Source organism: Trachurus trachurus (genome assembly GCF_905171665.1).
Source record: "Trachurus trachurus genome assembly, chromosome: 10".
Classification (NCBI taxonomy): domain Eukaryota; kingdom Metazoa; phylum Chordata; class Actinopteri; order Carangiformes; family Carangidae; genus Trachurus; species Trachurus trachurus.
Genome location: NC_139894.1, coordinates 16472911 through 16500668, shown reverse-complemented (window position 1 = coordinate 16500668; position 27758 = coordinate 16472911). Strand labels below are relative to the sequence as shown.

Below are 27758 nucleotides of genomic sequence, written 5' to 3'. Positions count from 1 at the left end.
TGATTAATACTGTGTGAGAAACTGATCCAGTCTTTTATGACCAACACTGTGTTATGATGTTAACCCAGATGTTACAGTGAGCAAGTTCAAAACAGTCTCTACTGATTTAGCAGATATCTCTGAAGACATTTGGTGTTTTATTGTGTGGTTGTGTCGTATTTTATATATTATGCTGTTGCTGTTATGTTATGTTATGTTATGTTATGTTATGTTATGTTATGTAGGTCTCTGAAGACAAATAAAGCAAAATATCAGTGCATGCATGAAACTGACCCGAAGAATTCACCCTTAAAGATGAATTATGCAAGATCTGCAGCTTAATTAAACAGCTTCGGAGTAATGATGATGGTTAAACGACTTGTTACAGGGAGAATGGAGGCTCTCTGCCTTCCACCTATAGGGTCTCTTGGCCGAGAACCAACCTTGCAAGATCAGCGCCTCCGACCCGGTGTCCCAGATCTCGTCTCGCGAGAAACATACAGACAAAAACACATAATCTCTTGTTAATGTTACTCAGCTCAGTAGACATCGCTACACAGATTGCCTTCTAGCCAGCTTTGTTGAAAACTAATGCACATGGCCGTGGTGGTGGTGGTGGGTGGGTGGGTTTAGCAGCAAGTGTTTTTATATCAGTGAACATATGCACTCCGAAAACTGTAGGGGCAGCTCCGTAGAGAGAAAAAAGTGACCAAAATGGTGAAAAAGCGACCGACTTGCATAGTTCCCCTTTCAAGAGATAGTTTAGGTTTTTTCTGAGATCATCATATACACAGTGGATAATAACCAGCTACTGTAGCTCACAGTTAGAGGAGCTGACCGGGAGCACTGGCAGAGTGGCTGAGCCGTGTGTTGCCAAGCACAGGGCCACGATGAAAACAATGTGTTTTAGACACTTAAAAAAGAAAACCACCACAGAAACAATCCGATATCAGTTTAAATGTGCTCTTCATGTAAGTATTTAGAGTTGCTCATCTCCCTGTAAAAAAACAGCTCTAGCTCTGGCACTATTTTTCAACTACCGTATTCCTACGCACAAGCGCACCACATATGGACACCGTGTATTAAAGCACAACGACGGGTCAACGAGTCAGTCAGAGAGCAGTTTAGATTAGAAACTGTTGCAGGTTATGTATGGACTATGTTAGACAACCCTCTGTTAAAAAAACCAAACTATTCCTTTAATGTCTTCGGTGTAAAGAAACTCTATTGTTAATTTGTTATGTTCTTTCAGTGTTATTTAACTGAAATTTAAATCTTGGCAAATAGTTTTGTCCATTTTGACCTTCAGACACAAAATGTAGTTGTTGCTCAGTTCTTCTTATCAATGTCGACATCGTGCACTGATCCAAGCTCTGGGTTTTAGACGCCAGGGAAATCTGGAGGAGCATTTTTTCCCCCTGAACTGAAACACCTAGAAAAGCTTTTCCTGTCATGTTGAATCTTCAGTTTCGTCACATTATACACGCTGCAATGGAGTGCCACTTAATAATTGAGTGCCATTTACTTTGCTATAAATGGATACCTAGATGAGTTTCTGCTGGTGGTTGAGTTTGGGCTGAAGAAGAAAACTGATCTACTTTAAGGACTTACTGCAAAAAAGAAAAGAAAAGAAAAAGTGTTGTTCATGAGGGAGTTAAGCTTTATTTCCTCAACTCTGCAGCTTGCTCTTTTTAAGCAACGCTCTGCATTATTGTCGCAGCTTCCCACATATTCACATTTGGAAACAGTCCAGTAAAACCGCACTGAGCAGCCTCACTGGAGTAGCCGGAGGTCACACAAACACTCACACACTTCATACTGTACTTACACTTTGCTGGCAGGCCGTAGCCGCAGGTGATCTTGGCCTCTCCGGTCTCACACCCGTGGAGGGAAGCGCACTCCTTTTTTAGCTTTGGACCTGCAGCGCGGTGGATCGCTCCGTCCACTGGAGAGGAGACGACAGGAGAGTCAGAGAGCTGGCCTACTTATGTGAATCCCCTGCAATCTGACTACTTACAGGGAGTCAAAATGTTGTTTGAAGTCTAGCGGACACATTTTCAGGTGTCAAAGCTTAGGACCTGGATAATGTTGATATTAGTGCTGAACAGTTGGATTTCCCGTCCTCTGCTGGTTGCTAACTTTTCACCCCAAATCCTGCTTCTTTTCTTTTAATAAGTAAAAGCATCTGTCTCTCTGCATGTCAGTCTATTTAATGGATTTTTAAGGCTACTGCAGTAGTTAATTGCTCGATTTAATGTGTTATTAAGGACTCAGCTGACTCTGACTTTTTGGTCAATTAGTCTTTATTAATTACATTTTCATAAATCTACATAATATTCAGAAATGTGTATCTATCTTTGATCCACACCACATCTAAAGACCGTGACTGTGTTCATTTCCAGGAGGGCAATGATGCAGGAAAAGCAATTTTACAGCTGTGCCAATTACAGATTCAGTCAGAATCTTTGCCCCCCCTTGCAGTTAGAGACACTTCCTCAAAGTTCATATTCATACAATCTTGACTTCAACAGCTTCATAATTATGATTTCAGCATTATGGACCTAAGAAAGCAGCATTTAACTTCATCTAAATCCTACTTTACAATGATTTACCTCCAATGAATGGCTCCTCAAAGCCATTACATTACATTACACTGTTGACAAGAGAAACCTCATTTCAGTGCATGTGGTGTAAAGAAAATCCCTTTTAAAAACATGAAAAAAAATCTATTCAATCACTTTTAAAAACAGATATTACTAATTCAATGGTGAGTCAAAATGCTTCAACAAAGAATTGAAAACACATCTATTACTGTACAATGATGTAAGTAGACATCAATGTAAGAATTGGAAAGCACATACAACACTTTTTTTATGTCAGGTAGTAACAGTAATCATCTAGGCATTGTAAAAATCAACATTTACTTGGATTGTGGTCAGAGAGATCCTCTAATGGTCAGCAAAGTAATATTAAGAAGAGGTACAGGCTACAGACCCAACCGTGTCTCCTAGAAATTATGCCTTTCTATTACTTATTTGGACCATTTCTCAAAGTATTTCTATTATTATCTGAAGGTTGGAATTGGAGAAAGGAAATTAAAGAGAAACAAGAGATGGGAAATGACCTGTAACAAAGATCAAGAGCAAATTAGAGACGCTGTGATTCATGGTCTTCACCTTAAACCCCTGGGCCACCAAAGCAGCCTGAGGAGACATTTTTAATAACAGCTTCTTCAAATGTCGGCAGTGTTTGTACACCCACTGTCAGCTCTGACCACCTCGCGACGACTTGCAAGCTGTTCATAAGTGTAGTTTTGCAAAAAATATTGCCACTTTGGGTTAGGGTTAGGGTTAGGGTTAGGTATCCACTTTTCCCAATCAATATCAACATCTATAGCTCAAAATATCCCAAAAAACATCTCAATGCGATTATACATACGATACGATACATACACATAATTTTGCTTGCTTTTGACTGTGACTTAAAAATATAAGACTGTTGATTTTGTTGGGTCAAACAAACGAGCATCTCTCTTTACATCTTCAGAATAAGTTTTGTTGGCCAGGGAGTCTCTGTGACAACACAACACTTACTTTATGTCACACAACAATGTTGTAGCACATTTTTCTATAAATAGCAGCTCTAGCAATTTGGAAATTGCACTCTAACATATTGCGTTTCAATAACATAATGATTAATTGTGCAGCTATAGCTTAAAATGTAGTGTAGATTTAGATTTCCATGGTTATCTTGGTGCACTGACAACACTTGGTCAGGTTGGAGACAGATTCTCCTCTTTGTTAAATAATGAAAAAGGTCAACAGTGACTTTAGGCACTAGAAAGTGTTTACTTACTTAATGTTTAATCAAATCCCTGTCTTTCCTTCCACAAAGCAAAGAGCTTATATTTGCCTGAAACTTCCAACGCGCCGAGCTCCAGTGTCAAAGTTGTGAGCTTTGTGCAGTATGCCCACCTTCAGCCCCGACCACCTCCCTATGACTCGCCATACAGTACACAACTAAAAGCACTTCCTGCACTTGAAAACAACATCGCTGCTCAACAATTATGTTTCCCTGTAAATGTCACTGGCAAAACAAATTAGCATACACCACAGTATAAATGTCATTTCCAGCAGACGGGACCTGAGAGGCTGTATATATTTAAATACCCTTGCTCAAGTTTTACTTGTGAATACTTAGGTCTAATGTAGGAGTTTGATGTAAACAGCTTATAATTAACCCAGAATAAAACACATCTGTCAGGAATGAGTTTGTCACAGCGCTGCGAGACTTCTGTCAACACTTGCTGCAAATAGTACAATAACACCCATCCATATGTCACAGCTCAGCGTGTTGGCCTGTGGCTCTTATCTCTGTCTGACTGTACACAGACCAGCTGTTACAGTGGTGGGGTTTGCCAAACTGAGTAACTCCAGGCATGGGGTCTGGTGTTATCTGAACGTTATTGTGTTTAGTTGGCATATCACATGCAGCGCTGAGCTGTAGTGTGCCTCGTCACGCTGCGCCATGCTGAACTGGGCCGCACTGTGAGCTAAGCACAAGTGTGAGGGTGTGAAAGGCGAGCTCTGAACACTGGCTACCTCCTCAGGGTGCACAGAAACAGAAGCTCAGATACCGTACTCAAGCTGTGTGTGCGTGCACGTGTTTGAAATATTGCTCTGTGTACATCCTTGGCAAAGTGTGTGTGTTACTGTGCACTGATCTATTTGTATGTGTGTGTGTGTGTGTGTGTTTGGTGTGTGGAGAGTACTCGAGGTGACACACAGACACACTGCACACAGTAACTTTGAAGCAGCCCAACTCTGAAATAGAGAACAAGTGTGATAAGAAGGAGAGATAGAAAGGAGAAGGAGGGAGGAAGGGAGAGATAGAGCAGCAGATGTAAAAATAGTCTGAGGGGCGATAAGGAAGCAGGCAGGAAAAACAGAATCAGAGGGAAGAGAAATTGAACTGAAACATAAACCAACAATGTTTTTTGTTTTGTTTCATGCCTCGTGTTTGACAGATATGTGAATTTCATGTTGTGTCTAAGTGCAAGTGTCTGTCTGTGTGTTTACCTCAGTCTTTATGAATGAAGCATATTGTTGAGCTACAGCGGTGCTTTTTGACCTGAGCTGATTTGTTTTCAGTCCGTCATACAATACGTGAGTGTGCTATGAGTGGTTGAAAATAAAGCACACAATGATGCTGTCACATACTGTATACACAACAACACGTACAAGATGTAAATACAACTAAACGCCCGGATTAAGTAGCACGTGCGTGACTGTGTGGAAGACAGTTAATTTAGGAGTTTACTGACAGGGGCACGTGAGCATAAGAGTGTCCAACCACTAATCCCTTCGTGTTGCCATAACCCTCAGAAACCTGATTAATGCACAGTTTGTGCAGCTCTGATGCATATGTCCTCTGCATAATCTGACTGGCCACCGGCCCTAGACCGAGGCTCTCAGCCGCTGTGTGAAGTGACTGTTAACAGCTCTCGGAGAAACAACCACAAAGAGACACAGTCCTTGGCTAACATAACTGTGAACGTTCATCTGTCATTGTACCAATTATCAGTGGAATGAACCACCAAAGATGTGTTTTGAAACCTCTGAAAGGTGCATTTATTCCTGCCCTGACAGGACCTTTAAAACGAGGCTGGGCCGACTATCTCTGTAGAAGCGTGTTGTTTTGATTCAGTGCTTCAGAAGATTAGGATTTCTGTTTTCACACCTGCACAAAGACGACAGCTCACCACAATATTCTCGTCCTTTATCTCGATGAGGGGAAAAATAATGTTCATATTTGAGTAAACTCAAGTCTGAATGGTCCTCCCATTGTTTGGGCTGGTAGTGCCCACACCCTAGCCTGACAAGCCAGACTATATTAAAATGTATAGTCTGGCAACGACCAGTATAGACCTCGGCTCAATCCAGGGGGCGGGATGAAGGCTGTCTTTCAAACTGCCTCTGCACGCAATAGGGTAGTGCTACGACCAATCAGAGCAAAGAGCAGGATGACGTTAGCCTGACAAGCCAATTAAAATGTATGTCGTCATCGCGTTAAGCCGCCCAACGACTCTCTAAACAGATAGAGCGCTGTGATTGGTGAACACAATCGGTGTTCGAGACTCAAAAAGTTCCTATGGCTCGTTTCTAGACCCACCTATGGAGCAAATATCTTTGCTGCCGCTAGGGTCCGTCTAGATTTCTAGGCTACCCACACCCACCAAGCCCAGCGATCATACACCATGAATGAGTGATAAGCAGTGACAAGGGCGTCAGTTTACTTTGAAAAGTGGTGGGGACAATGACCATATGCATAATCGTATGAGGAACTGTCACTGCAGCTGCACATCTGTCAGCAGCTTCTCCAAACAGACACGTTACAAACTTTATTTTGAAGGGACAGATTAGATGTTGATTTCGTTAACAGTGACTTTGCACCCACATCAAGCATATCGGGTGCTGTCTCATCCGGTACAATCGACCCCGCGTGGAGGCAGCCCTTCAGTTCGGTGTCTGTTCTATTTTTCACGCGAGCCGTGAGCGCTGTTGTCAAGCTGGATAGACGGATCGTACCAGACAGGAAGTCAGGCACAGAAAAGGCGAGAGAATCCGGTTAATTTTCAAAATAAAATGATGATTACCGGTAATGAAGTTGTTGCTTGTCCGTCTATAAATATTTGTCAGTTGCGTCTGCAGTGCACACGAGACACACACACACATCCAGAGCTAGAGACAGACCTGTGTGTGTGGAAAACCGAGTACAGACGTGGTCGATGTTTTCCCAACGCGGAGAGAGCAGGAGAAGCAGCTCCCTGCAACCAGCCAAGCGGCTGCGAGGACGCGCGCAGCGCGCCGCTCCGGGCTGTGAGAACTCTTTAATCGAAGCTACATTGTTGCGAGTCGGCTCCGGCAGAAGCTCTGCGCCGTGCACACTGTTTCGGCTGCCTATTTTGTCATAGTTTATCAACGTTTTTTCGCCATTCTTCATTAGGATAATGTTAAGTTAATTTTGTGGTGGGGACAAAATTGTTCTTGACAAAAAGTGGTGGGGACATGTCCCCAGCGTCCCCAGCGTAAATGACGCCTATGAGCAGTGATGGGAATAACTAACGGCGTGAAGTATCATATCTATAATAACATTTGTTGGTGTCTGTAGCAATGTCCCACACAACAATGCAGAGTAGAGTAGATAAGTGACGCAATAGTAACTATAACTAATTACTTTTTAAAAGTAAAGTGCCCAACACTGGTGGTAAGCCCATTTAAATGATGGTAATTGTGTTATTCAATTTGCAAAAGTAATTACTTGCACTACTTGTTGCTGCAAAAAAGTTGTGGAGTTACAGTACTGCATTTGCTATTCCCAACACTGGTTGCCACCTGCATTGTTGGATACACTGTGACACATTACCGCAGTGGTGTCATTCATGTTTTGTTTTGTTTTTAATTTCAGGTGGTGAACGACGCCTGACTGCAGCAAACGCATCCTGTCCTTTTAGCTGGAAATAACATCTCCGCCGTATTCGCTTTCACACGAATCACACTTTGTGCATTCAGCTGAACAAGCCTTTGATGCTCTCATGTTTAAGTTTGATCGCTGCTGCTTGTCACATGGAGATGAGAGGGGAGACGGGACCAGACAGAGGAGACTGCTCACTCACTCACTCTCTTTGGACACAGCCGCAACCTGCTGAGCACAGCTAATAAATATCCACACACCGATTCAGTCTGTCAGTGGCTCCCACCTGCTAATGAAGAGCGCTGCCCCTCCATCTACGCCGGCTGGAGACAGACCGCGGTAGCTTTTTCTTTGAGACTGTGGTAACTTCTGCCTCTGTGGGAGCCGGTGTAATAGCCCAGCGTGAGCACTGCATGCTACTGAGTAGATTCAGACACTATTTTGTCACTACACTAGAGTCCGAGATATGAAGGGGGGGGGGGGGGGGGGGGGGGGGGTCATGAAGAAGAGGGAAGCACGGAATGAAAGATGCGTTTGATGGAAAGCTGCTCCAGCAATACAGGCACATAATTAGTGCTCAAGGACGGCCTGCGACTCAAAGTATCAATATTATCTTATTACTTCCACTGAACAATATCAACTGAGATCTGGCTGCGCTGCACAGGGTGAAACCACTGCAATAACACTGTTCTTCATTAGATATTTAAAGCAGAAGTGAGTGATCCGGTCGTTTTGGCTATCTTCTTGTCAGCCGATGGAGTTAGCAGCCCCCGCCCTTGTCATGGATCTATTGGTCCTCGTCCCTACGTCACCACATTCACGTGCATCCCTTGGCTGCACACACAGAGAGGACCGCCCCTTTATGCCGTTCTCTCTCCTCATTGGATAAAGGTTGTAGGATACAAGAAAAGTTTTCTCCTCGGCTTACAGCAGAGCAGAGTGACTGACAGACCCGTGTTTTGGACCAAACACTCTATAGAAGTAAATGGTAAATGGTAAATGGTCTGTATTTTAAATAGCGCTTTTCCATCGGAAACGATACCCAAAGCGCTTTACACTATATCATACATCACATTCACCCATTCACACACACATTCACACACTGATGGCGGAAGCTGCCATGCAAGGTGCTAACCACGACCCATCAGGAGCAAGGTGGGTAAGGTGTCTTGCCCAAGGACACTACGGCAGCAACCGGGACAGAGCGGGATTCGAACCGCCAACCCTCTGATCATTGGACGACCCGCTCTACCACCTGAGCCACTGCCGCCCCAAGTGTGATTGCTGTCGGAAGATATAACTATTTAAGACTTATATTAACACAAACATTCCGCTTACTTCTGCTTTAACTTTTTGAGCGAAAAAATGTAGAATTGCTCTGCAGTGACGTCGACACATGCTGTTGGTACCAGAAATAGCATTATACTGAGCTGGTAGTTTATTTTGGCCTCTTTTTTTACTGGTGGTGGCGATTTGTTACTTGTTCTGACTTGTGAACGGTTTGGCTCGAGAGACGACGCAGTCAGAGCTGTGACGCACCAACCACCACAGGCTGTAACATCTCAACAGCAGTCGGATGGATTGTCATGAAATAATGGTAAAAACATTCACGCATCCCTCGGGATGGATTGTCATCACTTTGATGATCTCTTTAACTTTTCCTGCATTATCATCAGTCCAAAATGCCAATTTTCCCAATCCTCACATCAGCGGTAATTTAGTGCTAATTAGCTGTTTACATGCTAACGAGCTGAACCGAGATGATGAACGTGGTAAACATGTTAATACCGTCATTGTGAGACATGACAGAGCTGCTTCACTTCACTCGTCTGGAATCGCTCCCTCACTACCTGCTAACAGGCATCCAGTAGTTCACTCAGTAGAGCGGTAAACTGAGGTTATGGACACTTTATGACACTTTTGTGTCATTACTGTTGAGTCTGGAGTCTCTCAAAAGTAATTTTTGCTTTTCAGAATGAGAAACGATTGAATTTTAAGACTGCTATCAGGAACTACATGTTGCATTCAGTGGAGATGAGCAGATCGCCGTTACAACCACAGGCACTGTGGGTAATCCGGCAGACTGGGTAAGAATAAATATTCTGATTAACAGCAGATGGGTTGCGGGTATAATGCGTGGAGGAAATATGAATTACGTAAACATATTATAGACCCCTGAACTCATTATGATGGACATGTTGTAATGAGCTTTTGAATTATTTGTGATTAGCAAGCAGCAGCAACATTCAGAAATGTAGTTGGATTAAAAATGTCAGGCTGGTGGGGAAATACCTGTTCCCCGCAACTTTTACTTAAAATACTACAGTACTTACTTACTGTTTGTTTATTTAAAAAACAACTTATTTCAGTGCAGAATATTACTATATCTGCATATCCCACTGAGAAATACTATAATGTGTGATGGACTGCCGGTCTCTAAATAGTGGAACATAATTTGCTCGGGTGGGAGGCGGGTGGATTATTTATGCATACATACAGATCAGGATGACATCAGAGCTGATCCACGCACCCCTAATTACCATCCATTGTGTGAATTTTTAGGCTGCTGTTTAGTGAAATAATTAAACAAACAGAATTGAGACATTCAGAGAAAATGGGAGCAACTTCAGACTGAATATCATCGTGTTTTCCATTTCTATGCCCTATCTTTGGATTTAATAAAGTCAAACTTGTATCAGCACAATATATAGTACTATAAATCAGTATTGATGCATCCCTCATTTAATCTGTGGAGACATGGGAAGCTGTAACCAAATTATCATCACTGCAGTGTCAAAGGATACAAGTTGTTCATACGCCATTGACTCTCTCGCATGCAAATAGCGTATACCTGAACTACTCAACAATCAGCAATAATTGGCCGCACCTAATGCCACTAACCAACATCAACAGATTATAATGAATTAGTCATGAATTTAATTTATATTACTAGACACTAAAAAGATATTTTAGGAAGTGTCAAACTCATTTCCATTTAAAAAAAAACATCCATTATTTAGCCTTCATTACCATACGGAAAGACGGGACGATGATATAAAAAAAAAGAATGGAGAGCTGGAGAACCAGAGAAAGACGAGATGGGGGATTGAACAAGAGAGGCGGAGGAGGGAGAGAGGGAGGAAAGAAACAAAAGGGGAAGCGATGAATGTTAAGCGACAGTTCAGAGAGGGGAAAGGATAAAAAGGATGCAGTGACTGGATGGATGAAGGGAAGGGGGGTAGAAATGAGTATTTTGGCTTCTTTAGACCCGTCTAGAGCCAGCTGAGCAGGCGTCTGACCAGTTGAGGTGTTGTCACGTCACCCTCGCCTCTACATTGACTGACTCTGGGGGAGAGGAGGAGGGAGGGGGGGAGGGAGTCAGAGAAGTAGGGGGACCAGGAGGTGATAATTGGCGATATGCTTACCTGGCGGAGAGCCTGCAACCCCCAGCAGGGCAACAGACGCAAACATACACGGATGTCCTCGCACACATACACACAACACATGCTTGCAATGTTATATACCACAGTAAGCTTTAGCTCCTGCCAACACCCACCACCCACTCTAACAAACATAACTACACACACACACAAACACACACACAGGTAGAGTGACATTAGAGTAAAACCAATCCCGAGGTCTTGCCTATGGAATACTAATATGGCTGCCCTTGCCAGCTGACCTCTTATAGGCCAAACAGGCTGTCCGTCAAACTAATGGGGCGTAACGCTGGCATATTGCTTTCCCACAATCCCTCAGCAGAGCCAGGACACTCATTTACTTCAGTCAGCTTGTTGCCAAGGCAACATTTAGGATGGGTCTGGTGGTGAATGCACGCATGCACATGCACACTTGCTGCTGTATGCACATGTACACACACAGTCACACAGACACTTAAACACATGCACAGGCAGCAACCTGTTAAATGTTTCTACCATGAACTTATTCACACACACACACACACACTCACACACACACACACACACACACACACACACACACACACATGACTGCTGCTAATAATGGAGAAACAGGTGTATTTATGTATGCAGCTGAGACAGTGACAGTACTGTCTGTGTGTGGAAGGTACACTAAGTGCTCTTTGCCGCTCGGCTCATCTCTGCACCCTAAAACCAATCTTCTGCTCTCTCCCTTCATTCACAATACATGCTCTCTTGTTCATTTGTTCTGAAAGGGAAGCAGACAAGCCTATCCTGCGCCTGCATTTTTCTCCTCATCCAGACAAGGAGAAAGCAGAGAGAGAGAGAGAGAGAGAGAGAGGTGCAGACACTCAGGGACCACAGCCGAGAGAGTGCAGGGCATCAAACCCCATCCCTGTTCTGGAGGATTGATTATAGATGTCAGCACACACAAATTCACCCTGGGTTTCTGGCTGTGGGAAGAAAAAAAAAAGAAAAGAAAAGAAAAAACAGTGCGGGCAGATTTTGTTCTTTTTCATCCCTACCAAATAAATAAAAATGTAAGTGGATGAAAATTTAATTGTGATTGAGCTCATCTACTGTGTGTTTGCCCTGGATGTCTTTAAACACCTAAACCAATCATTTGCAGGCAGCGTCTCCGTGGCTGCTTCTCATCCTGTGCGCGGTGTCCCCACAGACCCGGAGCACGATCTCTGATACCAGCTGCCTGCTCCTGCCTGTTTGTTACTGTGTGTCTGCGTTTGATCACGAGCTTGTTATTACACAAACGTACAACCACCACAGCAGGTGAGGGCTCTGTATAGATGATTGCATTTGTTGCAAAGGTTATTTGTTGAGACAGCGCATCAAGGATAACTTCTGGATTTCTCATTTTAATCTTAACACACCGCCTACATACTGTAACAATAGATGTGACGTTCATCCCTCTTGTCCGAGGCTAAATTATCAACATGGCAAAGCTGGCAGCTGCCACAGCATTGCTATTCATAGCCCTCAGAAACCAAAAAATGTTTTCTATTCTCTCCAACAAGTCCCTGAAGCTGCAGAAGAAATGCCGAAGAGGTTTGAAGACAAAGTACCAAAGTCGTCTCCTCTGCAAACCTTCTCCCGGCTGCCATCGCTGCTCGGTAACAGTGAATGAATGAGTAAACTCTGCACTGCAGTAGTCTCCTGCTCAGTAATGAGACAAGACGAAACAGAAGTCACATGGATGTAACTCCACTTATATAAGCACTTTAGAGGCCACCATCGCTCAGCAGCCCAGTGTGAATGAAACGCTGAGTGGAGCCTCACACTTTGGGGAATAATAATAATTGAAGCATGATACAGATCAGAAACTATACACCTGTCTGTGTCATTGAGGTGGCTATTTATCGGAAAATATGTCAATACCCTTGCTCATTCGAGTACAAATCAAACTACTTTGTGACTCAGCAGCAGCACATATATAATATTTTTCGTTCTTAGCGAAACACATAACTGATGATGTAACCGTTGAATCTGTAGGTTAACCCACACAATTTATATGGCTCTGGTGGACGTTACTGTTTTACGACGGACTCTGGCTTGACATGTGATAAACAAGGTAAGCTTCAAATGCCATGCTTCTATATATACACACGTTTTTGTATTTATACACAATGCACATGGCAACTACTGAGCCTCCAATCTTCATGTGGGCATTTCGTTTTCCATTTGGAAAATCAATCAAAGCGGTGAAACATTGAAATGGCAGATAAGCTGTGGAATAAATGAGCAACTGCAGCCAGTGGACATAAAAAAAGGTTAATTTCCTGCCCTTGAGTTTGTTGTTGATGCGCTGCCTGAGCTCAGCACTCCTCCAGATTGAAGTGAGAAAACAATGTCGGCAGGTGTGCGTTTGATCTCACTGAATGACATTTACCCAGGTACCCTTGAGACTAAGTAGTAAAGCACTGTAAAGACCCTTTGTTGCTTCTCCTCTGATAGAAAAAAAACACTTACTAAAGCTGAATGAACGCTCAGTTATTCAGTGCAGAGTGGGTATCTCTGCGAATGGAGATGGAGATGTGCATTGAACGATTTTAGTGTGTTTTTTTTCCCACTCGACTCTTTCCTTGCATCTGTCTGTCCCCAGCGACCGACTTCCAAACACTGTTGGACCTCCACTGCTTCTTTCTTTCTCCTTCTTCTCTTCTTGTCACTCTAACATCGTCTACTATCGTCTCCTATCTCTCATGTTTGTTCTCTTCTTCTCCATGTCTCTGCCCTTACCTCGCTGTCTCTAATTAACACCTTCTGTAGACTCTATCTGCCTTAGCAAACCCCCAAGGACAGAGCTGGAAAGAGAGACAGAGAGGGAAACACACAGACTATACAATAAGAAAGAGATGTGAGAGAACTGAACTGAAGAGAAATTTGCAAAGAGCAACACAGAAAGCCATAAAAAGACAGCTGCAGATGGTGGTTGTTGGCTGTTGTAGCGTCCTCGAGTCAGTCAGAGGGCAAAACAGATGTCGCCGTTAGATTCAACAGGATAAAAATAAGTAAGAAAAAAAATCTAAATGACTAAACTAGAGCGAACAACATAAATATATTTTTACATTGGTACGAATGCACACAGCTGAATGCATGTACACACTTGTGGCCTCTCCAGAAACCATCTGTCTTTGTAGAGCCATCAGAGACTTCAGGACGACATCAAACGATGATGTAGATCTCCAAGTGTGTGTGTGTGAATGTATGAAGCCACAGGACGCAAGAGTACGCAGTCCATTTTTATGACTCGAGGCTCAGCTGGTGTGTATCAGTGAGGGTGGAGCCTGTGTGTGTGTGTGTGTGTGTGTGTGTGTGTGTGTGTGTGTGTGTGTGTGTGTGTGTGTGTGTGTGTGTGTGTGTGTGTGTGTGTGTGTGTGTGTGTGTGTGTGTGTGTGTGTGTGTGTGTGTACGTGTGTGTCTGTACGTGTGTGTCTGTACGTGTGTGTGTGTGTGTGTGTGTGTGTGTGTGTGCACCTGGGACAAACATATACAGTTTCAACAGAGCACTTGAGGCAGGCAAATGCATTGCTATGAACATATGAATGCCCTATGCACACAGATACAGGTGTGCCATTAGATATGTCACCATGGAGACAAAAAAACATGCATTTGCACACACACACACACACACACACACACACACACACACACACACACACACACACACACACACATATGCATAAGTTGGGAGGTTAAAAACCTAGAGTGCGGGTCAGACGGTCTGAGAGGCTAAAGCTGTTTGTCCAAATGAGGGAAAAGAAAACAACCACAGGCAAACTCGGCAGTACCTGAATTTGCAACCGTCAACAAACACACACAAGTTGACAGTGTGTGTGTGTGTGTGTGTGTGTGTGTGTGTGTGTGTGTGTGTGTGTGTGTGTGTGTGTGTGTGTGTGTGTGTGTGTGTGTGTGTGTGTGTGTGTGTGTGTGCGCGTGTGTGTATGTGTGTGTGTGTGTGTGTGTGTGTGTGTGTGTCTCTACATGTTTGAGCAAATGTGGCTGGCGCATTAGTTGTACAGATTTATTACACGTATCGATTAACCACGGACGTCCGACAACACATGAACGCAGCAAAGCACTGAGTCAACAATACACTGAAAAATGACTGTTTATATCCACAGCACTCCACACCCATAAATTATAAATTATCGACTTTGCACCTGCACGCACACATACACACACACACACACACACACACACAGACGGACACACATACATACGCGCTGCACAGCATGCAAACGCACCTTGAACACCTGCCACAACAAAGAGCTACCTGCTACCAAACACAAAGGAAATGCAGACGGACACAGCACACATAAAACATAAAAGCCTCTCTCACAAACACATAAACACACACACATACACACTCTTTGGCTGGTACATCGCACTGCATCATCTGATTAAAAGAAGCACGACATTTCCAATTATTTTGTGCCCAGAGAGGACTATTTGCACCACAAAGCTGTGTTATTAATAACAGCTGAGGCCTACAAGTATCTTGGCAAGCTCAGTCACACACAACCGACAGATCAGACGGGTTGTGACTTACCTCCACCTCCACCGAGCAGGCTGTTGTTGGCTGAAAGACACACAGAAAAGAAGAAATATTTATGTTAATGCCCCGTCAGAAAAACATGACAGCTGGAGCTGAAACAATTAGACAGTGGATCAACTAGTGGAAGGACAGAAAAGTAATCACACATATACGGTACTGGACGTTTCTCTGCTTCTTGTTTCTTTTTTTTATTGCTGCTTTCCATTTATTTAAACTGAAAATCTGTGGGTTTTGGGCTGGTGCTCATACAAAATATAGACTGGATGTGAGAAAATGTGATCTCATCTGTTCATTTTTCACAGACGAATTGAATAAATCAGAACAGATGAATTAATAATGATGCTGCCCAGCTCTAACAACTAACAAAATGTAGCAAACACTACCCACCTCTTTAGTCCAAGTTGCATTAACTTTAATTATGTGTTTGTAAAACAAAACAAAAAAATATCTTCCAATTCATCTAATCTGTGTAAAAACCAGATTAATTGATTAACTGACCAAAAAAAAATTTGAAAATTTGAAAAACTGCCAACTGTTTTTGATTATCAATTATTCATTCTGTCATTTTTTTAAATAACAAGAATACCACACATTCTCCGGCTCGAGCTCATCCATTGTGAGAATTTTCTGCTTTTTATTATTCAGAGTAAATTATTTATATTTGGGTTTTTGGCTACTGTGTTGGCCAGACAAAACAAATCAACAGGTTAAGCGATAAATAAAAAAATAATCACCAGCTGCTGCCCGAACGATTTAAAATACAATATCAGTCACTGCTGAATTCACTGGTAGCTCTGATTTGTTGATGTGTTTGTGACAGAGAAGTGAAGAATTCATGCTTTCTGAACAGTGTAATAATAATAATAATAATAATAATAATATAATAATGGATTATGTATCATCTTTTTTGACACATTAACACTGTTTTTATTAACACGACATTTGTGTGTGATTGTGTGTGAGAACCTCCTGAGACTTAATCATATGTTATTTCTAAGCGTGTGAACCTTTGGTGTAAAAATAACTTGCGGCTTTTGCTTGTATTTACTTACTGGGGGCATAAACACGCTCCACATTTGTCCTTCACAACATAATTTGTTAATGGTGTCAGCATTTCTCTACAAGAGCGCTCCTCAATCCAAATCCTCAGGGTTCACAGTTCTGCTGGTTTCGCCCGACCAGTCAGGTAATTGCATTCACCTGGCATTGCAGGTGTAACTCAGCCACTGATTAGACAGGTAGAATGGGAACCAGCGGGCTCCGAGTCCCGTCACCGAGGACGGAGAAGCACCGCACAATAAGAACAAGTAGCTTCACTGGCGGGGAGGCTAATGGATAAACTCACGCTGAGGCTGTAGTCCAAAGCAAAAATAAACAACTCTGTGATAAGAAAAAACCACAAGGCATTATGGTTCAATTTGTGTTTTAGTTCTGAAAAAAGTCAATCACACGACAATTTTCTACCTGGATGACAAATAGGTAACTGTCGCGTAAATAAAACAACAATATACAGTAATGAGTGTTTTCGTATTCCAAGTAGTAAATTAATCTCTGCAGCCTGATCAGTGTGTTCCAAGTCATTACCTTCCCAGTTTGCATCCAGTCACTGCGCATGTTTGAAGAGTGTAAACTGCTGGCAGGGTGCTAAGGCTGGCTGTGGCTGACATATGCGATATCCAAGAGTTTTTTTTTCTCACCCACATATCCATAAACGTGTGGAGTCAGCAGTGCTACATACCCAGGGACATCTGCAGTGCCTTCACAGAACTGAGACCTGACCACAGACTCATAAAGAATCATGTTTTTTTCTATTCTTTTCCTGCTCGTGGATTGAATTTTAGTTGCCGGGACCGTGTTAGGAAAATCGGATAAGCACATAATCTGTCTGAAAGGGACAGTTACAAAGTTACGTCAGAACACACAGGGGACGTCTCTCATTCTAGTTACTCTTTGCCAACAGGCATTTTGCCAATTGGGTACGCACTCAGATACTGTATCAGGCAAGTTGGTTTTAGAGAGGGAGGAACACAGGCTAAATCCCACAGCTGTCTTTCTTTATTTCTTTCTCTCTATCTCTCTCTCTATCTCTCTCTCTCTCTCTCTCTCACAAGAATCCTCGGCTCTTCCACTTCCCCATGTGCCTCGTTAATGCTAAATCTCACTTCATTCTTTAAACAAACCGTACCATACTTTACTTTTTCTGCATGTGAACCACAGTTTCACTAACATCTCCCGACGTGAATATCTCCAACTCCTCTGACTTGGAAATGTGCAGCTCAAACAAAGGAAGTTATTTAATGTGACACCGTGAGACTATTTCAGGTGCACAGCTTGTTTGAGAGCTGATAGATCTCATGATGAACCGAAATGAAACTCATTCGGGTGTAAAAGCGCCAGACAAATAAAATGTCTCCCATTCATCCTCTGATTAGCTGCAGGCTGTACATAAGAGTAGTAGTATCATATACTGGGTCTTGTTATACTCCGTCCGTGCTGACTAACACGCCCAAGGCCAAGTGGAGTACATCTGAACTCCTGTGTGGTGAAAGTGGTTTCTTTTTAAAAGGAAGAGACTGAACCAGAATCACGTTGTTTCTCACAGCGGTTGTTGTCGATAGAGTGAACTTGTCAGTGTGCTTGAGACACCGGGACTAGATTGCACCGACTATTAAAGAAAAACATCATTACGTTTGAGTGTAAATTGGTTGCAAGGAGACATCAGCACCAGCATCCAGTTGACAGTGAGACGAATCAGCATCGCAAACTTGCAACTGTTCATAAGAGTTCATTTTACTAATTTCTTTTTTCTCTGTTTATTTTTCGTTACGACAAATTCACAACATCCACCTCCACAGCACTAATGCCATCAGCCTGACAACAGGTGTTGTGCTTCCCCTCAATAATATTGAACCACCTTGAATAAAACACTCCCTCCAGAATTTACAGGCACACTAGTGTAGCTTTAGAGGAAGCTTTTACTGTGGAAAACAAAACACACATCAGGAAGAGTTTTGAGGAAAGAGAGGAAAAGGCAAAGAAAAGATGAAAATGTAGAGTGAAAACACAATTACTGTCTAAAAAAAGCACACAAACTGAGATCAGCAGTATAGTGCTGTGGATACTGTACTAACTTTACTATGTTTTGCTGCTGCAGCCAAAGGTAATTTCAACAAGCTTGAATATTATTTCAAACACTGTCTTTGTTCCTGCCGGCCATGCCCCCAGCTATTAGACCTGGTCATTACTGAGTGAATATCAGATTTTTACATGAGAATTAATTACTGTAACACTACTGTCCGAAAGGTTTAGGGGACCAGGGGGCATATGTATTAATATTAACTACAAACCCTATGTAAATATTGAGAATCATTTGTTTAATATATTTTCGGTCAAGGACAAATAAGTGTGTTTCATGCTATTCAAGGAATTTGCAGTAAATGGGAACTATCACATTGTGCAAACATTTCCAGAACTTATTGTAGCTGTTTAGACCCATTGCATGGTCAACTCTTTGTTTTTACAACACTGGTTTTAACTTTGTAATGAAATATTTTGACAGGTGTCACATGAGACCAGCGGCTGCCTGCGACTCAGAGACGAGGCTGAAAGGTTGTCACAGCTTAGCTACCTGGACTAGATGGATAAATCCTGCCGAGGATATCAGACAAACACCACCAAAGCTTTACCTTTACTACACTTCAAATGAAAAATACAGCCCCTGATGCTTTCACTGTTATTAGCCTATGATGTCTAAAGCATTTCAGGTCTTATCCTATGATGCAGAGATAAAAAATATATATATATATATATATATATATATATATATATATATATATATATATATATATATATTCACCTGTTTTCCTATTACCTGCCTCGTCTATGTCTATTTCCCAAATTGTTATGGCAAAAAAAACCAGAAGAAGACACTCATGATGATAGTAAAGTTTCTCCAGTGAATAAAAAACCTCATGTTACTCAAAAACACAACCTGTTTTGTAGCTGCATCACCTTCTGGATCACCATGGTTGTAACTGATGTTTATTTTCTTTCTTTCTTTCTTTCTTTCCACAGTCTCATACTCAATAGTAGAGGTGGAAATGTCTCAGCGAGCGCCAACGCTGTCTGTGTTCGGGCAGCTCTCTTCAGAAATAAGAAAAATACACGGATATGTAACAAAATGGCCCTGGAATTGCAGGATGAATTCTTCACAGCGTATTGCATATTATAGATTTGCATGATTTGAGCATTTCCACAGTTATTTTGTCAATTGAAACAAATAGCACACCATATGTCATGTTGTCCCCAGGGGCTCCTGTATGTTTGTTGGATCATTTAAGTGACTCAGCTCTCTCTGTCTCTCACTATATACCGTACATATTTAAAGAGAGAGAGAGATGTGGCTTTATACATAAGACGGGGCAGAGACAAGCGCTGTAGCTAAGACGGCTATTTGCACCCAAGTTTTAGGTTCTCCTGGACTGAAGTGAGTCCGATCTGAACGTCCTGTGATTGATCTTTCCTTCCACAACCTCCAGCCTCTGTTTACTATCTCAGCTGACTACCTAAAGCCTTTCTGCTGCGGTAACTTAACTAGCACCTGTCAGCAGCAGATGTTTATTAAACAGCGCACTGAAACAATTTGCACTGGCCTGTACGCGGTATTTTAACAGCACAAAGAATCAAGCCGCTTAGGGAGACACTGCTGTAAACAGGTGTACGTAGCCAAACAGCCTCCGTGTGACTATTTCTTACCCAAGTGCAAAGAGACTATCTGTGATTTTATCTTTTAATGAGTGTGTAAACAGTAGAAAACAAATGTATTCTCCCAGGAATGTGTCCATAAATGCGTCTGATTAACAAATGCATCTTATTTTTGGATAAAGCTGAGAAGTTGAACTGGGTTCAAAAGTTTTGCTGGCGCTCTCTCCCACTCTTTTAGATGAATGAAGGGGACGTGTTTTGGTTTTTTTGGGGGTTTTTTCCCACACATAGGACAGAATAATGTTGTCAACACAAAATGTTCTTCTGACATCGGCTTGAAGTGGCAGCGTCCAACACCGTGAGGAGAGACAGTCTAACAGTAAACACCAGACATGTGCATCTAATGAATCAAGACAAAGACATGCAGCAGTCACTTAGGTCTTGGAGGGAGATCAGGAAGTGTCACGCAGCCAGAAGGAGGCTATGACAGCCGGCTCGCCACCCCACCTCTGTGTGTTTCTAATCGGCTATAAACACTTCCACCTTCAGATGTGGACAGACGACACGTGTTCCCTCCTGGTTTGTTTCCAGCACACAATGCTCCTCTCTCTCTCTCTCTCTACGCTTCACTGCCTCGGTGAGAGTCCTGTGTGTCACAGTTTACATTTCCTACGCTGGGTGCTTAAGTCACTATAGGTGTTGTTGACTGAGTTTACAATCACACACACACACACGGTCGGCTGCATTGACAATTCAAAAGCTGTGTAACCCATTTTCATTTCATTTTGCATTTTGGAGGAGGTGCACAAATTCAAATTCAAGTTTACATATCCTTTAAACTAGAATGTAATTCGTGTTATTTCATTTTTCCATTTGCATTCAGCTTGCTAATAATCTTTATTCATTGGATTATATAATTATGAAAATTGCCTTATTATGTAAGGAGCAACAGACCTCTGATAAATGATCAGTGATCCCATGTAATACGACGGCTCTGCCTGTAAACACATAGGTGCTTGAGACAAAACCAGGCTGTGAGCTCTGTGGGGAAACAAAGACATCAAAGCAGCCCAAATACTCATGTGTATGCACAATCACGCAGTTGCAGTTTTGTGGACACACACACACACATAGACACACACACAGCGGGGTGTGGGGTGCATTCACTGAGATTTTGTGCACGCGCATACACCAGAGTTGCCAGCCAGCAGTTGCACATACACACAGATACAAATGCAGACAGTGGCGTTTCGGTGTTTGGGTAACCATGGTGACGCCAAAGCCCAAAGGTTTGTTACTGAAACCTAGTTAATTAGAGAGAGAGAGGGAGAGAGAGTAATGTCGATACTCGAGGGAAAGTGTTTCACCATCTGTTAAAACCCACATGTACCCTCTACCCGGTCGGATTGAGTGTAACTGTGTGTGTGTGAGTGTGAGTGTTTGAGAGACACACACACACTGGACACAGTTGCTGCATGGGCAAAAACAAACACACACACACACACACACACACACACTCTCCCATGGCGCTGCATACACGGAGGCTACAGTAACAGTTACTTTTTCTTATTGGTATTAGATGACTAATTGGAATAGCTAATACTGAAAAGCTAAATAAAGCGTGCTAGCATCTGCCGCCGAGACACACCAATTATCGGAGCGGGGAATGGGATCAGGGTGATAAGTTATACAACTACACACAGAGCGAGGAGGGTGGGGGGGTGTGTGGGGTGTGGTACGTTGACAGGGAGGGAGCGGAGGAGGAGGAGAGTGCTAGGTGTCAGGGGAGCAAAGGAAGGGCTCGGGGAGAGAGAGAGAGAGAGAGAGAGAGAGAGAGAGAGAGAGAGAGAGAGAGAGAGAGAGAGGGAGGGAGGGAGGGAGGGGTGACGGAGAGTGAGTGAATGAGAGACAGAGACGAAGTGAAAGAGAGTTGAGGGTGGAGAAGGGAGACGCAGGACTAAATTTGCTGGGAACATAAAACAACAAGATGGAGTGTACTTCTTCTTTCTTGGGAGGTAAGTAATCACACTGAGGAGGGGGAGAGGAGGAGAAGTGTGGGGGGGGGGCACATACAGAGAGGGGAGGATGGAGGTTTGGATAGATTGATGCATTAGTGAAGGACAAGAGCTAATAGAGGAGGAAGAAGTTGGCTGTGACAGCGAGAACACAGAGGACGAGCGAGAGGCTCATCTGCTGTTTGACTCTGAATGAAAATCAGGTTTTAACCACCACTACCTGTGTGTGTGTGTGTGTGCATGTGTGTGTGTGTGTGTGTGTTATCATGTCAGAAGTCAGGAGTAAATGAGGACGATGATGAAAACTGGCTCAAATCTTCACACATAGATCTCTGGAGTCAAACCACCACTCTTCTGTCTCTGCTTTCTGCGGCCCTCCATCTTATTTTTCTTTCTCTCCGCTCTCTGCCGCCCTCACCCCCTTATTCCCCAAGCCCCAGTGCAACCTGTTTGTGTATTCCTCCCTCACCCCTTCCCTCCCTCTCCCTCTCCCTCTCCCTCTCCTATATATCCACCATTATAGCCTATACCTCTACTTCCAGTCACTTAATTTCTACCCGTCATTTAGTTGGTCCACTTGAGGACGCCAATGAATTTGCTGATGTCCTTATGGAGAAAAGGACAAAGATAGTGATATGGTGCAGGATAAATGCAGACATGGTTCGACAACTTTATCTGCGATTAAGTAAGATTATACTGCAGATAAACTGATCCCTAGGATGAAATAAAGCATCTTCTTCTCAGCGGAGGAAAGGTGTAAAGATTAAAATGAGGACAGTGGACCTACAGAGATTAAATAAAACACAGGAATTAATCAAACAAACCGTCCTATAACTGATTATGTCCATGATGACATGGGGTAACTAGCGGCTGCCCCACCCTGCCATTAATCAAATAGCACAGCTGGATAAATATGGCGCAATATAATTACACAGTGACTGAAAATACAATGAACCTGAGTTTTCTTTCTTTCTGTATTTTACAGAAATACATTTTATTGCAGTTCCTTCTGTTTGAATCTGTGTTTACAGGGTGTTATTGGATTTCCTTGGCCCTTCAGCAAATGTAGATCCAGAGGTTTACGCACTGTGGGTGTGTTTTCAAGCTTCCTACAGTCTCATAAAAGACCTGTGTTTAACCTCTGGTGACTTTGACATAACAAGGTTCACGGGGTGAACAGAGACGCACGGTTTCATCTTTACAACACAAACATCTCATGACGCTGCTCTCCAGAAATGAATGTTTGAGGTGCTAGAAAAAAAAAGCTTACAGCCAAGTTTGCATATGATCTGATTTGGTGTGAACACAGACTTGAGAGCATCATTCAATTAACCAAATGTTTTAAATGCTGTTCACTTACAGCACGTTTCCACTTTGCAGCAACAATACAACACAAAAAGGTGGCAGTCACTCAGTATGACAAGGAGCGACAAGGGCAGGGCGATGTCAAACAAATTAGCAACAGGAGAAAGTTAAACAGTGTTCAACTTTATTCAAATGAGCAGCGAGAGATTGGAGACACTGGAGAGCAGATTCATGTCTTCTGCTCTAAACCCTGTAATACAGTTACTAAACAGCTCGCTACCATTTGTGTTCTTGCTTTTGCAACTTCCAAGTACAAAACAGAAACCCTGTGAGCAGAGCTCGGCTCGCTCTTACAGACACTCAGCCACTTGGCACCAAACGACCAGTCAGTCAAAAACGTATGACGCAAAATCAATGAATTGTAGCATTAATAGCATTTACATTCATTTACATTTATATTAAGCCTTGGCCAACTGATTGGCAGAAAGCAAAGAAAATGCCTGAAAAGTGAAATGATGGATCTTCCTCTTTGTTCTTCTTTTCTGTGAAGACTGCATTTTTTTATTTGCCAAATCCACTGACATTTAGCGGTGCTAAAATTATAAGTGGATCAATCTAATCTGGCTGATAGTATTGACTATGAATGAGTTTTGTGTTTTTTAGCCAATGGTGAGACAATACCAATACTTTAATGACATAAATATGCAGATGGGATTGCCATTTGTCATAATTTTTCATACCTTAACAGCCTGTTATTCCTTGTAGGAACTGTTGTTTCTATGTTTAGGTAACTTGAGTTGTTTTTAAACGTTAAATCTATGGAGATAAAGGAGGAAGGAGGTAATTCAGTGACAGTAGCCAATAATTGGAGCATCTGACAAAGACACACACATCACTGTCCTTCGGCAGTGGTGTCAACAAGTGCAGCTTTTGTATATACTATATATGTCATTCATAATGCCCTACACTTCCACCTGTAACAAAAGGGGTGACAAATCTTTTTCCACAAGAATAAGACATGCACATAAACGTACACCTTCTCTGAGTAACACAATATATAACAAACAATAAAGTACAATAGAAGATACATATGAGAAAAGAGTGAAGCATATACCCGGCCCACACTGTAACCTTTACCTATAGGATGGATCTCTTCTTAAACTAAATAATACATGCAGGATATTTCAAAACAGCATGCTGTGAATAAAGCAATAAAATAGGAATAAAAGTTATTTCATAGTCCTAGCTGAGCTGAGTGCTTCCTTCCTAGCCTTGAGCCTGACCTGGCCTGCCCTGCTCATCCTAGCAACAGAGGGCTGTGCAGATAAAATCTCTATTAAAGACTGATTTCACCAATGAATAGTAAGAGTGTGCAGTGGATGGCAAATGTGATTCTTTTAAACGATGCTCCATGATAGTTTTTGATTAAATTGCTTAAGATTCTGTAAATACATTCAGTAAATCCTAATACAACACTGAAGTGGGCATCACAATGTAACACAATGGCAGGTGAGGTGATATCAGCTCGGCAGTCTAAGAGCTTATTTGGCTCATTTTATATTTAAAAAAAAAAAACATAAAGCGGCAAAAATAGCTTTGTTAAGTTGCTTTAAAGCTGAATCACCACTCATATACTGTGATGTAACACATTAGTACACTGAGCTGATGCTGACCAGACGTCATCTAGATGTTCAACAGGTTAGATCGACCAAACCCTAACAGGCTGCTTTCTCTCATCTTCAGTACTGTTCTGATGATGAATAAATGACTTTAATTAACACAGTCAGGCACACAAGATGCTGAAAATACGATCAACATCCCAATGTGTCAGACAGGAAGGTTGCATCGGCTTGGGGCTTGGAGAATGAGACTTTACGCTGCCTTCAGTGGTGAACATGGTGCAAAGTAACCACAGGATTTTACTTACAAACTCACCGCCATCAATGCAAAAGACCTACAGTTCAAAAGAGAGGGAATTAAATACAGTATAAGGTATTTACTTATTTAACCAACATTGATTGTTGGAGCATTGTTGTCGAGAGCTAAGCAGAATGAGCTGTGATCATGAGAAGCCTCATCAACATCACATCAAATCAAATCCATATTTGATGAGCTACAACCTTCAGAGCACAAATAACATTGTATCTTCAGGTTCTGCTCACACAATTACCTGTTCTTCTATTCTCTTTTCATGTTTTTAAGGAATTTAAAGGGATGGTGCCGCTAACATGCTTTAACCTAGTTTTACTTTAGACAATAATAACTGCAAGGGGCTATTAAACTGATACCATGAGAATTTACCAGACCATAAATTACAGTAATTTACCACAGATGCACTAATAGTTCCTACAGGAATATTACTGCTATTTATCATTAAAGAAATTGTAAAACAAAATGGAAAAAAAATCATTAAATTGATTGTAAAACGATCCTTTTCCCATTTCCCAACAGATAGATTAAAACACTGTGTATTTGTGCAGCACAATATGCAAATCAACAGCACTGCAATCACACACAATTACTGTAGAGATGGATGAATAGTCGACGATAGACCAAACTCACAAAAACTTACATTCATTGCAGGAACGTTGCACTGAATTGCAGTTATACTGTGTTGCTCAGAGGTTCACTTTCATCGCACATTTACCTGACATTTTACCTCAGTGCATCGTATCAGTGCACAAAAACATGTATGTCAACATGAAACTGCTGCAGGCTACAGACATGCAAACAGTACAACTGTATAATCTCCCACTGATTTTTATCATGACTGCAAGTCAACAGTTTACGGGGATCTTCAGCTACAATGGGTGTTTAAAACCGAAGTAAAAACCAAATAATATTACGTTTTTGTAATGATAAAACAGTGATATCAATATCTTAAATTCAGTTTTGGCCAGGCTGCAGTTTCTGCTGTCAGCAGTAATACTGTCTCACTCTTAATGTGGTTGAGCCTCTGACTGCATTCGTCGCTTGAACTGAATCAGACTAAATCCTGGGGAGTTCTCTCTGGAAGAGCGCCAGAGGGAGCTGGTGATGCAGCTGCACCCGAACCCGAGGGCCCCGAGTGGCCCACGCTACAGATGCTCCATGTGCTGCACTGTTGAGCTGTGAACATAAATTGAAGTGTGTGTGTATCTGTGTGTGTTTTTAGACGGGGTAGGAATGTGCCAACATTTTGCAGGTCTGACCACGACCATGTTGTTGCATCTGTGTACGGCACGCAGCAGCCAAACGGGATTTAACTCTGGTAACTGTTTAGCGCAAGAACAGCCCACAGGTAATAAAGACAAATTAATTGTGAGGTATGCCTCTCAGGCAAATAAAAATCATTGGTCACAAAGTCTGAATTAAGACACGTCAATATTAATCTAACTAGTGTTGTCTCCCAGTGGTCGGCTCAGAGCAGCATCTGGGCCTGGAGGAAGTGGGCTAACCTTGGTTTTGGCACCACAGTGGATAGCTACACTCCTCCAGCTACAGCAGGACAGTATCTGTGTGATATCAGCTGTGAAACTAAAAACTGACTCTGACATATGGAACCAGGCTTTTCCTCTGCATCACTGCCAAGAGTGAGAAACCTCTCTCCTTCTTTCCTTTAAGGACTCAGATCCACTCAGTCTCCATCTAAAGGGCCTCCAAACGGGGCTGCACGTGGGCGGCCCCGGAGCTCCACCAGCCACAGTCTGGGGCGCTTTGTGTGTCTCTCTCTGTGTGTGTATTATATATATGTATGTGTGTGTGCGTGTGCGTGTGTGTGCGCACCTGTCAGTCTAATTCTCGGTGAGTTGTCGGTAATTGCTGGACCGTGGCGACCTGCTGAACCCTTGTAACGGAGCTCAGAGAACCGCTGTAAAGAGTACCCCCACCACACACACACACACACACACTCATAGGGAGAGAGGGAGAGAGAGGGAGAGAGAGAGAGAGAGAGAAAACAACCCCGCGCGCAGCCTCGGCACAAGACGAAGAAGAAGAAGAAGAGGAGGAAGAGGAGAACAGAGCGCGCGCTGGAGGCGACACCTGTCAAGTCGTTACTAAACACAGTTGGTTTATTTATAACAGACCGGGGCGCCCCGAAGACTTTGGGGATAAACCGAGGTGGAAATAGAGATAAGTCGCACCTATTGCCGCTGCTTTGCGCTCAGGGGAGAGAAGCGGAGCCGCTTTAAGGGGGAGAGAGGAGCGAGCGTGTGAAGCATTGTCGTTATTATGACAAGACGTTTTGGAGTTGAAGTGGCGAAGTTGACGCAGGTTCGATGTCGGCGG

At 42.7% G+C, this 27758-nt stretch overlaps 1 protein-coding gene across 2 annotated transcripts in view; it reads right to left on the bottom strand.

Moving 5' to 3' along the window:
• The window catches only part of macrod1 (mono-ADP ribosylhydrolase 1), a 118883-nt gene that overhangs the window by 39258 nt on the left and 51867 nt on the right, over window positions 1-27758 (bottom strand). For both annotated transcript variants that reach the window (XM_083980182.1, XM_083980181.1), the window contains exons 4-5: window positions 15460-15489; window positions 1808-1924 (exon numbers count right to left, since the gene is read on the bottom strand). In XM_083980182.1, the coding sequence (XP_083836308.1) occupies window positions 1808-1924; window positions 15460-15489 (147 nt within the window). The remainder of the gene's footprint in view (window positions 1-1807; window positions 1925-15459; window positions 15490-27758) is intronic.